Raw genomic sequence first — 14,887 nt, forward strand, 5'->3', positions numbered from 1 at the left:
TCGTCTTAAAGTCAAATCTTCACAGGCCACCAAAAGTATCTGTAAACGTCTGCGAATTCCCAAGTTAGCACTCTGCACCAACTCATCAAAGCAGCGCCAGAAAATACAAACACACACACTGCTTTCATTGTCTTGAAAAGCTCGTATTATACCAGGAGGAACCGCCAGAAAATTACATTAACTGTATGAAAAAGGGACATTTGTCCACTGAAAGGCAACTACTGCAGAGAAAATGTCTGCATTACTTGTAAAACTAATGCAACATAACAGGAGAAGATGCTGTGCTTCCAGCTATTAACAAATCACATGTTGGTGTTTCTGCATGCCTGTTCACTGTGCACAACAGAGCAATATGTGCCTATTACAAGGCAATGGTGAGTGATAGTGACCCTTTTGGACAGAAGGCCCAAGTGTGCAATGGTATCAGGAGCAAAGTGCCTCATTGTTTCATCTCATGGGGAGGGAAGAGGGAACAGAGGGGTGGATTTAGCTGGGTTCTGTTTGGCCAAGCAATTATTGTTTCAACCCGAAAATAAATAAAATAAATAAGTAAATGCAATGTATTTATTTCCTAACATTCTGTGCAGTTTGTCCTTAATAATAATGTATATAGGCAAACATCTGATATTCTTACATGCTGCTGTATGTTCTGACTGACAGAAAGTGTTTTTATTCTATATTTGCAGGTGGTGATGCAGCCAGAGTTTGTAATATGTGGGCTCAGGGCTGCCCGAGTATTGTACCCAATCTTTTCTAAGACCACTTTTCTTCACTGTTATTTTATTTAATTATTAAATGCTCCGATTTCTTCACACCTTTATAAAACGCTAATTTCAAACGTTTATTTTTCTAATCCTGCTTTAGAATTATACGCACAGTTTCCAGCATTATACAGCTCACTACACCACCACTAAACATGTCAACGATGAAAGTAATAGCACTTTTCCAACAACAGCATAATATCTGAAAGTGTCGGAGCTTTGCAAAACTGAATTTATGACAAAGCTGCATTGGTGTAAACTGCACACGTGTTGCTAATAAAGTGCTCGCTCAGTGAATATTCAAATTCCAGCGATAGAGGACTGAGCTGTCTTTGGTTCTGAGTAATCATCTGCCGCTAAATGTTTAACCAGATAACACGTCGACATCCTATAAACCACATATTTCAAACGCTGACGCAAAGCTTCCCTGAAGTGCAAGTTCAGAGATGTAAGATGACATTACACGAACATTTACTATGTAATTATACGTTACTAGAACCTAACACACTTAACACAATTAAAGAGAGAGGAACTGGAAAAATACGGAGTCATACAGCACAAAATTTCTCCCCTAATTTCTTTAAAACCCAGGATTAGCCTTACGTCATCCAAATCCCTTAATCTATATCGTTAGCTTCATAGCATAAGTGCCTAAGTCATTTTTTGGTCAAATTGAGATTTTTGCCTAACTTTACTCCCCTACCACTGCTGCATCATCCTGTCCGTCTGCCTATGTCATTGGCCAAAAATGACTTAGGCAATTATGCTATCAAGCTAACGATATAAAAAACGAGAGGAAACCCCGAAAGTTTCCGAATAAAGGTTAGCTCCACAATGTGAACTCGAAACAAATCAAACGCATTTCCTTACCTCTGTTCCATATCACTGGACCTGCCTAGAAGCGTTATGACAGTTTTTCCAAAGTCCAAAGTACAACTTGGCTTTTTCTTTCGTTAAAGTCGCACCTGTACAAAACGACGGTGAAAACTCCTCTAAAAGCACCGAGGTCTCGTCAACCAAGACATTAAAAGTTTAAAGTTTAAGGCTGGAGAGCAGTGAAACACCGCAGACTTTATTTTCTCGCTCTGTCAGAGTCCGAATACAGCTGCAGCCTATCGGTTTACGACCACGCCGCTGATGCCTTCAAATGCTCCCGGACACATGGGCTTTCGTAGCTTTCACCGGTTGTTTCGGACAAAAATAACGAATTTTTATTAATTATTAATAATTTTGTTAACTTGGAACAAAAGATTTAAGCTACTTTGATGACTGATTAGACGTCATGTCATGTAGGTGATTGTAGCCACCTGTACTAAAGCCTTAAAGTCAATTTCCCTTAAATACGGCCTTTGAACTGCGCTAAATACCCGATACTTGTAACAGCATTGAAGGCAACACCGGCGTCAAAGCAGGCAAGAGGTGCTTGCACAGTGGAAAATGCTACTTCATACGACACACTCCTAACAAGCAGCATCCCTAGTTTTATTCTTCGTAATATTCAAGACCTTCAAAGGTAATTTAAAAAAACCCCAATAACTCGGTAATTAGTTTTTGTTGTTGTTTTCTTTTTACTGAGGGGGGATTGGGTGCATTTGAGAGACTATGCTGGTACATAAATGGTTGAGCTGAAGCAAATTCCAAAATGACTTCTCGTTCTTACCCCCCCTCTCCCACCAGGATCATTTCAGAGACCTCCCAGCCTGACACAATCAAACCAGACACACAAGACCAACTTGCCCAGTGCCTCTGGCCGACTGACCTCAAAAAGACACTCTAACACTTTAAGTGTGGTTAAAAAACCCTGTAAGTATTTAGCTTAGCCATGACGTTATGTCAACTCTGCCCCCTAAAGACCCCCTGAAAGCATTATCTTGTTATTTCATTAACTAGCTCAGTCCCTCAGCAAACAAACACTCGGAGTCAAAACAAAACTATTATTTAACTAACTGTTGCTAACCCAAGATCACAAGACTCCAGGCAGCCCGATTCACTGCAAGTGACTGCTTTAAGCTGATGCATATTTAATGAATTACAGACACATTTCCTTGGATAATTACAGTACGTTCACTCAAGCCCTGAACTGAAGTATACACTAGTTCTTTGCAATGCATTCCCATTCATTTGTTTTTTCCCCCTTATGAACACGCCTGCACACAACAGTTCAGAGGGAAGTTACTCATCTGCTGAGCTTTAAAAAGATACAGTAGCTTCTAATTTCGTGTATCAGATGTTTGAGTTTTTCTGAGCATCTCCAACAAAGTGTCCTCCCCTTTGAAGTTCCCAGTATCAGAAGCTGCCAACACTACCTTACAGTAGGTAGGCATTTACCACTATTTACCACTATTTTATGTTGTTTACCTACTTTAAATCATTCAAATTTAGCAGTGGCATTCTGTATACTCATCAGTGTTACCAGTTTAAAATTACTGGAGGAACTTTTTTCTGTAGAACATTTAGTTTTGCAACCTCTTGCGTACAGAGCAGAGGCCTTTACCACTTTCTTTCTGAACTTCCTACGAGAAGGACCTCTAATAGAAGCCATGGGGCTGAATAAACAAGACACAGTGAGCATGGCGCTTTGACCTTTAGGACAAAACACATGACAGAACACCTACAGAGCAGCAGCCACACATGCAGTGAGATTCAGAAAACGCAGTTCATAGATTTAAAAAATGAAATTTGTAATACTTTTATGTGGTTTGAGACTGCTTCCACCTTCCTGAGTGCTATTAATATTTACACTGAAATCAATATACAAGGAAGGAAGGAAGGAAGTCTTGGTGTAGTCTTAGTAATAACTGGATGACATGGGGGGTCTTCAGCTAATGCAGCTCACCTGAACCTTCCAGGCTATTAAAAGCTGGCTCAAATGAGCTGTTCAGCTTGTGTCTTCCACTTCCAATGTATGTGTTTTAAAAGGCACTTTAACCACCAAACAGCTTAAAATGGGATGAGAAAGTAAAAATATTTACATTACACATGAAGAACTTTCACTTAATATGTACAACTCAACTGAGACTTTAGCTTATCTGTCTCCTCATAGATCTTGCAGACAGGAAGTAGTAAATTTCTGCCCTGCTATCTTGTACCATATAACAGGATGAGAACTTTGTGCTACACTAAGCATCACACAGCTGGTATTTTGCATGGACATGAATAATCCATTTGACTTCTGGAATGCCAGAAGTACAAGGATGCCAAGTTAACTGGACAGGAGAAGAACACCATGCTGTCTGAAACATAAACACGGTAGTAAATATTAATTCTTACAGTTTGGATACATGCCTCTATGTTTTTTAGTCGCACAGTTATCATGAGAAATGTATTTCTTTAATGAGGCTTGTGTGTGTCAAAATAATGTTGCAGTGCACTGAAGTGTGAAAGAAGTCTAACAAGTAAGGATCTCTATTAGCAAATGTTTTCTGTGTCACTGATGCAATGACCTTCCTTACACGCACAGTCAGTTTACAGCATAACCTGACTTGTTAGTACGTAATCCAAGGCACCACCCATACAAAGGTGCAGTTTACAACAACAGCGTCTCATTGACGCTGCAGATAAACACATTACGCAGACCTTGGACAGTCTCACAGCACCAGGAAATGATCTGAGATCCTTTGGAACAGGAGACAAATCTAACTCTGTCTCACACATTCTCTCCTCATTTCCCTCACATAAGCAGCTGTCTTGGCTCATATATGCTCACAGCTGCCCAAATCACTGGTCCCCAGACATGATGAAGCCTGCACTGAGGAGGGGGATGGGGGGGTGCATCTGGGTCAGTAACTGGTAGGTCTTATGGGTTGTCTGGGGAGAAAAGAAGTCGAACCTTCCTTGTTTATTGAAAGTTCACAACTCTTTTTTTCCCCCTTTACCATGAAGCTAGTACAGTTTGATCCCAGTTTCCACTGCAACACAGGGCGAGCACACGGTATGAGGGATTAATAGCTCCTAGCTTGTATGGTCTTTATTTTAACTGGAACAGCACAGTGTGTTAACAATTTCCATCATTTTACTGGGAAGCGGCAAAGGTTAGTGGTGAACTGCGTTGATCTGGGCAGCGGAGGCATATTTTTCCAATGTTGTGTGGCTCCCTGCAGGAATGTGCTCTTTCAGTCACCATGGAGAGGGAGACAGATTCTTACTGTTGCAGGACAAAGCTTAAAGCTCAATGGATGGGTTTACAGGCCTTCACATTGTGAAAGGATTAAATAAATCAAGGCTGGCTGGGACCTAGCACCACGGTACCCTGCCATGGCCTTACAGCTTTGACCAAACAGACGCACACAAACAGCTGGCCCTCATCCAGACAGGATATTCAGCAACAATGAGTAACCTGGCTCACCCCTAGACTGATTTACATACACCTAAAGAGGCCATGGCAGTGAAAAGAACAGGGGCTGGAGGGGGAAGACTGTTCACTTACCCCCCAAATCTATTTGCCAAACTTAAATATATTAAGCAATGCTATTTTCTTTTACAGACAGATGATACAATGTGACATATTTAAACACACCCATAAAATATCCACATAGTAATAAGGACTTTGGAGTGAAAGAAAGAAGTGTAACAAATTTAAATGGAAACATGACTTATTTGCATTTGACAGATGTTTTCAAAACAAAGATAATAATGTGCCGAGTCAAGTGAAGAAAACTATAAACAAACACTGCAAAAACCTCCACACTTCCACACTATTGTGGCTTTACCGATAATTTACAATCAGATGGTCCACCGTCAGAGTGTGGAGGAAAGACTGTGTTAAAGGTCAAAGAAAAGGTTTAAAAGAGCAACACCAAAAAAGTGCACAAGAAATAACAGCGTGTGTTAACAAGTGTACTGTGACAGGCACACTAGGACTAGTCCTAACAAGGCGACACAGTGCAAACACATCACTCAAAGGAGAAGAGTTAATTTTTGGTTAGCAGGTGGTGGTTGTGCAACACACCAAGGGGGTTTTTGATTGCTTTTTTTGGTCTACCTGAACTTATGCTGTAGTGGTTTAGCGGGTCGGCCACCCATGCACTGTCCTGTATTACACTCTCCATCTCCAAGTCTGCATGCATCCCGATGGACAGATGGGCCAACAGACATTTGGATGGATGGATGGATGATGGAGACATGAGAGAATCAGCAAAGGGAGAGAAGCACTTCAAGTTAGAGAGCAGATCAACTGTGCACTTTGGAAAACTGAGGAAATGACACTTTAAAAGAGCAGGTAACAGAACACATAATTATAGTTGTAGTACTGAATGAAAAAAACTACATGAATTTAAAAAAGTGAAAGAAGTTCAGTTTAACTTTGAAGTTATAATCCTTAGGATTTTTATGAACTCACATCTTTTTTTTAAATTACATACCTACACATGAGGTAATGGCTTGCAGATGCACACACAAACAGCTATGAACAAGAAGTGGCTTCTTTAATTTCTTTTCAAATTTGCCTGAGAGAAGCATGCATACCCCTCACCACCTTATCACAGTAAAGTGGTCAGGTACAATGTGGCTTGGGTGATGGTCAAGGGCGGGGGGCTGTGGAAACAGTCTTTCCAAGTGCAGCCCCCATGAGGGGCTGGAGGGGAGTCTGGTCAGAATGGAGTTGCCCTCGGTGAGCAATACGTCCTGAATGTCATCGGCAGTTATGGACTGAACAACAGTTCAGAGTGCCCAGCCTACTTGGAGTTGCTGGGTGTGGTGCTGAAGGGTGCTCCAACTGATGTCATTGTCCTACTAAGAGACATCAATGCTCACCTACACAACGACAGTGAGACCTGTAAGGGCAGGATGAATGGCCAGATTGAGTTGAACCCAAGTGGTGTTCAGTTATTGTTGTTATATGTTGCCAACTGATCACTACCCAGTGATGTGATGGAACAGGTGGTGGGAGAGAATGCTAATTAGGTCTGGCGCACCCAAACGTATTGTGAGGGTGTTCTGGGAGTGTCCCAGGAGTGTCCCAGGCTCTTATCTCAATTTCCACCTCCAGTAGAACTTTGACATCATCCCCGTCATCCCAATGAGCTGGCTGTAGCTCAGGAGGTAGAGCAGGTCATCAGGCTCAGCAGGCTGACTGGAAGGTTGGTGGTTCGATCCCCTGCATGCCAAATATCCTTGGGCAAGATGCTAACCCTAAGTATGTGTTAGTTAGAAAGCACTTAAAAGCATAGAAAAAAGTGCTTGTGTGAATGGGTGAATGTGGCATGTTGTAAAAAGCTATATAAGAATCAATCCATTAATCAGTCAGGCCATAATACATTCATGTTTCACACCCTCATTGTTGAAGGAGGCGCTGCAAAGTGTTCGGATACTGTTGTGCTGTCCTATAAGCAGACTGTAGACAGTGGAGCCATCAACTTGAAGGCAGGCCGAGCAAAATGCGGTTTTTGCAGTAGCTGATCTAAAAACTCTTTTGTAGTAAAAGTTTGGTGAGCCCACTGAACAAGACTTTCCATCTGCCAAAACTGACTCAAGAAAGGCAAAGCAGTGCTCTACTCACAAACTGTGTAGTACAGGGGCAACTCTGCTATCACTCTATAACCTCCTATAACCTCTGGGTGGGTGAGCCCCTGGAGTGTAGAGTCACCCTGTTCCTTAAGACCTTGGGTGTTACAGGGCCGTGTTAGCCGACACGCCACTGCAATATCAGGTGGACATCTTGGGCAGTGCCTGTGGAAGACTGGAGTAGTGATCGTCATCCTTAAGAAGAGGAACTGGGGTGTGTGCTCCAACTACACAAGGATAACACTCCTCAGCCTCCCTAGGAAGCTCTATGCCAGAGTACTAGAGAGGACAGTCCATCTGTTAGCCAAACTTTGGATTCGGGAGGACCAATGTGGTCCGGATCACGGAACTCTGGACCAGGTCTTTATCTAATCAAGGAAATTCAAGTGTGGATGGGAGTTTAGTAAGCCAGTGGAAGTGTAATTTGTAGACTTTGAGAAGAGTCTACAAATTACAACATAGCAACAACACAGGCAGACCCATTCCAGGGTCTGCCCGTCAGCCTGCAGTGAGCTCTGTTGTCAGATGGAGGCAGTGTATAAAGCATGCATTACAACCAGTCTGTGGGCCACTCTTGCTCGTGTTGTTGCTCCATCAACCAGGGGTGCCTTCAGAATGTTTTGATAGGGGTGGGCCACTAAAGGTATTAGGGCGGCACATAAAAAAAAGGAATGAAATGACTGCAGGTCAGCAAAAACAACTTTTGATTAGATGAATAATGGGGTGGTTTTTATTGAACTGGTTCTAGTGATGGAAGATAAATATGACAGCAATTTCTTTTGTTTACTGCCCGCAGAATTTGGGGAGCTAGTTTATGAAACATTGTTAGTGCCAATAAATCAAACAGGACTAAAATCTTAAGGATTATAACTTTACTTATGCTCATCAAATTTGTGATGTACAAAATCATTTAAAAAAAAAAAGTGTAAATGTGAAAATACTTCTATATGTATGTGCGTGTGAACAAGAGAGGGTGGTGTGAGCAGAGAGGCAGGTGGAGTGTGTATACCAACACGCACAGGGGGGAAAGAGACTCCAAGAAGCAGGCGGCAGGCCAGAGCAGGGGGAGGCTGAAGCAGAGGAGTCACAGTCAAATGCAACAAATCAAAACACATGCCAACACTACTGTACATCCATGTGCAATGAGGTAGCAACAGCATTAATGATGTACTGAGACAGTGGAGAGCAAACGATGCACATTTTGAAACATGTACAAAGACATTCCACTTTTTAATCTGTGACTTATAATAATACTCCTGAGCCAAGATATTCTCGTTTAGTGTCCTGTAAATACTAGTTGGCCATCTGCACGGTTTCAGGAAACAACGACTTCAGCTTAGGGCTGTGCGATATGACCAAAATCTCATATTCCGATATAAGACATTTATCGTCCCGACAACCATATGTATCACAAAAATGTTACATTTTCTGTGAATTCTGTGAATCTCAGGCAACTTGACTTGCGTGTTTTCAGCTGGGCGTCGTGTACCTGGAGTCGAGTGGTTTGACCGATGCGTGAAACCATACATTTTTAGACATAAGTTGTAACGACCGCCTTTTTCTTTGTATTTATTACACGGCGTGCTGCGGGGAAAAGCCTGTTCTAACATCTGAGTCTAAGGTTTCTTTTGAGCACCTGACGGCTCTTTTTTGCTTATATTACAAAAATGGTTTTGAAATAATATTAAGATGCTCAAACAGAAAAACATTAAACGCAAATATATAAAATATAACTATTTACAGAGAGACAGGAATAAAAAGGACCCTTAAAGTGGAAGAGCCTCAGGGAGAAGGAGGAGGAAAAAAAAGAACATTGTTTCTGCCTCATCAGAAAACTACTGATTGCTAGAATGAATGGCTTTGGCCGGACCCTTTGAACTGGGTCAGAGCATCACGTCACCAGGCTGATTGGTTGTCGCGGCGCGACTTGATGCTGGAGTTCAGATTTTTCCAACTCGAGCGGTAGACGCGATAAGCGCGAATGCACAGAATGCACCACACGAACTGCAGCGCGTATTTTACTTTGCGCTTCAAACGCATCAGTTGAGCTACTTGGTTGTGCGAATCAGGCAGAAAAGCGTTTTCGCGACACAAATCTACTTCTGAAGTTTCGCGCGACCCCCAGTCGCGCTTCATCGTGCTCCTTCATTGACTTTACATGTAAACCTGAAGCTCTGGTCGCGTCTATCGCGTTCAGTGTGAACGCACCGTTAGGTCCTCGATTAGTTTTGACTGGTCCTTCTGTTTGTCATCATTTCAGTTTATTTTGAAAAATCTCAACAGGATCTTCAGCTTTATTGTGAAAGGTTTATGTGGAAAAACAAGCGGACTGCGGAGCCACACGCTGGGTTTCCCGTCATTGTTGCTAACAGCAAATCATAAAAACAGTCGCTTGTCCGTCCGTAGTGTGGTTATTTTAAATTTAAGAGAAAGAGAGAACTTTAAGAAATTAATATAGGCACTACAGTGACCATCAAAACAATATAAAATTTTGCTGTAAACAGTTTATGTTGCGACACCATGAAACAAACGATAGCGTAATATGAACGTTTTCATATCGTCATCCGATATATATCGAACAGCCCTACTTTAGCTCATACACTGAACAGAAACCCAATCATTGAAGAATTAATCAACAATAAGAGGAAAATCTGGTGTCTATATCAAAATCAAGTTCCTGACCACGTGCAGATACTCTGATATCAGAAATAGGGCTCATGCAAAAAACAAAAACAACAAAAAACAGCAACAAGCATTGAGATATTTCTTAAAAGCAAGGGAGTGGGACAGCAGGCACAGTCTAGCCTCGGACTGAACAGAGTGCTGTGTGTGCACTGCAACAAGATCCATTTGGTATTAGTCACAATCTGGAAGGATCAACAACATTATGCTTGATACTTGAGCTGCACATCAGATAACATGGGCATCGAAAAGCTCCAGAAAGCCCACAAGCAATAACCACCCTCTCTACTTTAACTTTATTTTTCTTCAATTTCTTCTTTTGTCTTGTGTCCTCACTTAATAGAGACCCCAGAATGAGGCTTTGGTATGGTTTGGAAAAGCAGCTCCACTTGCCCAACCCAATGCCAGCGGGCTGGCTGTGACGCTGAGTCATAGTGGTTGAATCAATGTTTAAATTTGGAGCATGTGATGTGGATTTATTCAAGACATCTTACAGCAATAGGATCTGAGCAGCTATTTCTGATGACAATGTTTAGCTCAAGCCGCTAAAAACACTGTCGAGTGCTCTCTTTGATTCTGAGAGGGTTTGTGTTATACACTTGTCTTTGACACTCTCTGGAGTGTGCTAAAGAGCTTATCTGTTTGCTCTGGACAGCAATAGATTAGCAGTTATTTGCAGAGGATTTGCATATGGCTGAGTCAATAAATCATGAGTAAAGGCCTCTTTCAGCTGATCATGTGTCAGAATTACAGGCTTCCTTTCACAGTAAAATCATAACCTGCTTATATATTAGACGTCTGTAACAGAGTTCTTATTGTTCCATTTCATTTTAGATTAAAAGTATCAACTATAATATTACCAATAAATATTTTTTCCTCTGCTGTATTGTAAAAGGATCAAATAATGTGAGAATATTCACTAAGGATCTATTGTTTTTAATACCCAAATCATTAAACTGACCCAAAGAGTCTGTTAGACCACTGCATGCACACTAATATATACCCAAAGTCAAATCACTCACCACAGATCGAACTCTTTCCTGAAACCTCAGCGATATCAGTGAGACATTAACCGCCATCAGTGATAACGCCCTTCTAACACATTTCCTGTTAATAGTTTAAGAGGAGAATAAGTACCTGGTTTTGGCACTGAGTTGGTCATGGACTGTGGCACTTTGTCATTTATGAGCTCCACACACTCACTGGGGAAGAAGCCAACCTGGAAAGAGTTACAGCACAGAGAGAGGTGGGAGGAAAGACAATCACATTTTAGAAGACAATAATGGCACCCAAGGGCGTAGAGATGTTAAGGAGTGGTTGCCATATCAGTTATATGATTTATGGCTGATTTTTACCATTTTGTCATCACGTTACATAAACACTTCCCTTCTAAACTGAAGCAAAACTCAGATAAAATCATTACAGTGGGTCATTTAGGTTTGTAGCAGGTTTTACATTTGAATATGATCACATTAACTTTAATTAGCAAAAATAGACATTCAGGTTGCCCAAGGATACAAAAAAAAACAAAACAGTGCAAATAATGTTAGCAGGTCAGACTACATGGCAGTCTGGAAAAAGTGGGATTCAAAAGGGTCTGTTTATGACTCAGACACACTCAGATTAAAAACAGGATGGCAAACCGCCTTGTTGGTTGATGACTGCACTGATTTTTTTCTGCATTTGCTGACCAATTGGAAGCAGTTATGGGATTCAACAACGAAGGGTGTTGCATGCTCAGCCTCTGGGTGAATCCTTTCAATCACAAGGCAATTGCACACGTCACCTGGTGGGTGGCACTCTCTCCAAACGATGGCGGCCTAACTCTGACTTTATACATGCAGATAGACTGAGCAAAACTCATCTACACATGTCAGTGTTAAAAAGGAACTAGAACCAGCTGGTTTCCAGCTGGATGCATTCTCACTGTATTCTTACTGAACATAAAAGCGAGGTTGCAGAGCACCTATAGTATCTTGCAATTAAACCAGCATCCTGGAGAAACCACGTCACCATTTCCCCAAAATTTCCCAGGTGTGGGACTAATAAAGGATTATCTTATTCGCAGGAATTTCACTTTCACTTTCAAATGTATTGAGCCCATTCAATCCCAACCAGCAACCTGACAGTGCTATCCCTCAGCCTCCTCGTACGTACACCTAAGGTATCAATTTGAAACTCCTACATCACCTCGTTCAAGTTATCGACAATATCCTCCCATCAGCCTTTTACGGGTGGGGGTAAAAGAAAAACAATACAATTGCAAGTTCATTGCACATCAACACTCCATTTGTACATAGTCACTGTGTTCCCAATTGTGACTGTAGTTTACAGAGCTACAAAGCCTGTAAAGAGGAATTAAAAGCCACCCAGTGTCAGAGCAGTGAAGTTTCAAAGACTGAATGCCATGTCGAGAGAAACTGTCATTGAGGATTTTACTGTGGGCCAGCCCAGGTGGACCAGACTGTGGAAACCAGTTAAATGTGCGTCAGAACCCTGATAGCAGAGTTTTGGACATGTTGCAGTAGCCTATGTGGCATAGTGGCACAGTAGCCTATTCTAAATAAGATTCCCTGACGGAAAGGAGAAGGAAGGCTTCAATTCAGTGACAGGATAAAAAAGTAAGACCAACAACCATGAGCTCTGTTTTGTTGCTCTTAAATCTGAAAGAATGCGGACAGTAAGAAACAAAGCTTGCAAGCTAGTTAAAGCACACAACACCCTATGCTGTGACATGCAAACTAACATGCCTCCCTCTCCTCACACTCTCCTGCCTTCCTGCATCACTACCTGGTGTTTGAAATCCTCCAAGGGAGTTTTACTGTTCACTCGACATTTACTCTGCATATCTTTTTTTTTTTTTTTTGGGGGGGGGGGGGGGGGGGGAGCTGCTCTTTACCCATTATGGATTTTAACCTAAAGTTTACATTATACAATAAAACACAGGAGTATTAGTGGTACAAACAGGCCACTTCTGGCATCATCAACTGCCCCCTACTGGTGGTGTCATCAGCCATCAGTTCTACCAAGACATCCTAGATTTGAGTTTCACTTTGCTTTTACTGTTAACAAAGTTCAAATGTGACAAACTGAGTGAACCTCTCATTCATATAAAACATCTATAAGTATAGACCAGCCTACATGTGTTCAAGTGTTCAGAAACTCTGTAATCCAGAGGAAGCTAGTTATTTGTAGCTAGTTAAACATAAATGATCAGTAAACATCCTGCTAGGGCTGGACTGTTCACCAACATCACATAACCTTTAAAATATAGGTTCTCAAACTAAATGAGGAACAATTAGTTCCTCATCGCTGTAATCACAATAGGATCTGGTTATGGTCAGGAAGCAAAAACTATACATGTGGGTATGTGGGGATTGTTCCAGATCCTTTCATAGACATAAACTATCACACTGCACCCACTGTTGCCTGGGGTGTTGCATTTATTTGGACAGAGCCAGTCAGGAGAAGCAGCGGGGGTGATAATGTTGGGGGATCTGTCAAAAATAAAGACTTGTCAGGCAGAAGGCCGAGCTCGGCGTAAGGCAACATCTTCCAGCCAATGATGTGACCTATCAAAAACCTGGAAAAGCAACTGCTGTAAAATTAGTATTATAAACTTCCACATCGGGCTTTGGTGTCTTCTTTTAAGCGCATTAATGAAATAATTTCTAGATCATTTTCACTGTTTCACCAGTTAAGCACCACCAACGCAGCCCCCTGTTTGGCTTGAATGCTGGCCTCCTTTACACCTGAACACCCACTTAGCAAATCTTGCCCAGAGTGTTTTGTATACACTTGTCTGGGTAAAAGTTTCATACACACAAACACAGTGGGCATACTGTTCTCCTGTGTTATTGATGACCTTCATTTCAAAATACAACTGCCGATTTAAGTGTTTTCTTAGACTGATAGGATTCATGTTAAATAGTGATTAAGCAAGCTTTTTGACTAACTTCATTAGTATTGTGACTACTTTGACTGACAGGTATTTTAACTTGGGCAGCAGCAGCTGATTGGTACCTTACCTCCATTAACTGAACAGGACCTCCGCACTGCTTTTTATAGTGTTTATGCCTCTTACAATATTGCCTGCTCTTTAGTATATATTGTCCAACAGGTTTGTGCTTTCCGTGAGTGAAAACTAAGAAATTTTGAATGTGCCAATGCCCTCTTTATAACGCCAATTAGTTCAGTAGCCAATAAGAGCTAAGTGGATCCATGAAGCTGGAGCCAAATGCTATTAATATGGAAGCAGTTTGTTTAGTTAATGAAGTTTTAATGACATTTGTAGAATGACATAGGCCTTTAACAGTATGAGCATGTGTCCAATAACAGCTATGCTAACAACACCATAGTATGCTCCATTTGATTACTTAGCAAATCAATTCTTTAAATTACTTTATGTGAATATTAGCATACAACGTAATTTGAAAATGGAATGCCTAAGTTATTCTTTACATTATATATGCTAAGAATGGCATCACATATATTCTTACATTGCAGCTAAGAGACAGCTAGCTAATTCTGCCACTAGCAAAATTAAGTCTTAGTGTTAATGCTAGTTAGCTAGCTTGCTAACAGCTAATGCATTATACCTACTTGTGTACTAACTTCTGTGTAACATCAAACAGTCTTGATTTCAGGCATCAGTAAATCAATTGCACAAGGTAAATATACATGCTAATACTTGCTTCTTACAGTAACAGCCAACATATCGGGGTTAGCCAACTACACAACATGTATCTAGCATTGGTTGCTTTGTCTCATCAGTCAACTTAGACTCAATATAAACACTCTGACAATGTCCATTGCAGTTTTCTAACAGCTGTGACTGCCAGGTTACACACAGCTCCTTTAACTTCAGTCATGTGCTGTTCATGGTTTTATCTTCTCTTCACGAAACATGCAATATTTTTAGTACCAAGAGAAAATCATGCAGT

General features: G+C 41.3%; 1 protein-coding gene across 3 annotated transcripts in view; it reads right to left on the reverse strand.

Annotated features, from left to right (window-relative positions):
- The window catches only part of arhgap32b (Rho GTPase activating protein 32b), a 128,384-nt gene that overhangs the window by 19,411 nt on the left and 94,086 nt on the right, over positions 1 to 14,887 (reverse strand). For 2 of the 3 annotated variants that reach the window (XM_085419941.1, XM_085419942.1), the window contains 3 exons: positions 11,082 to 11,163; positions 8,282 to 8,332; positions 5,743 to 5,817 (listed from right to left, as the gene is read on the reverse strand). In XM_085419941.1, coding sequence (XP_085276067.1) covers positions 5,743 to 5,817; positions 8,282 to 8,332; positions 11,082 to 11,163 — 208 coding nt within the window. Of the gene's footprint in view, positions 1 to 1,631; positions 1,985 to 5,742; positions 5,818 to 8,281; positions 8,333 to 11,081; positions 11,164 to 14,887 lie in introns of those variants that run through there. The other variant, XM_085419943.1, reaches the window with a different exon arrangement.

Source organism: Rhamphochromis longiceps, linkage group LG10, assembly GCF_057381845.1.
Source record: "Rhamphochromis longiceps isolate RC_006_pf linkage group LG10, R_longiceps_female_GT1.1, whole genome shotgun sequence".
Lineage (NCBI taxonomy): Eukaryota > Metazoa > Chordata > Actinopteri > Cichliformes > Cichlidae > Rhamphochromis > Rhamphochromis longiceps.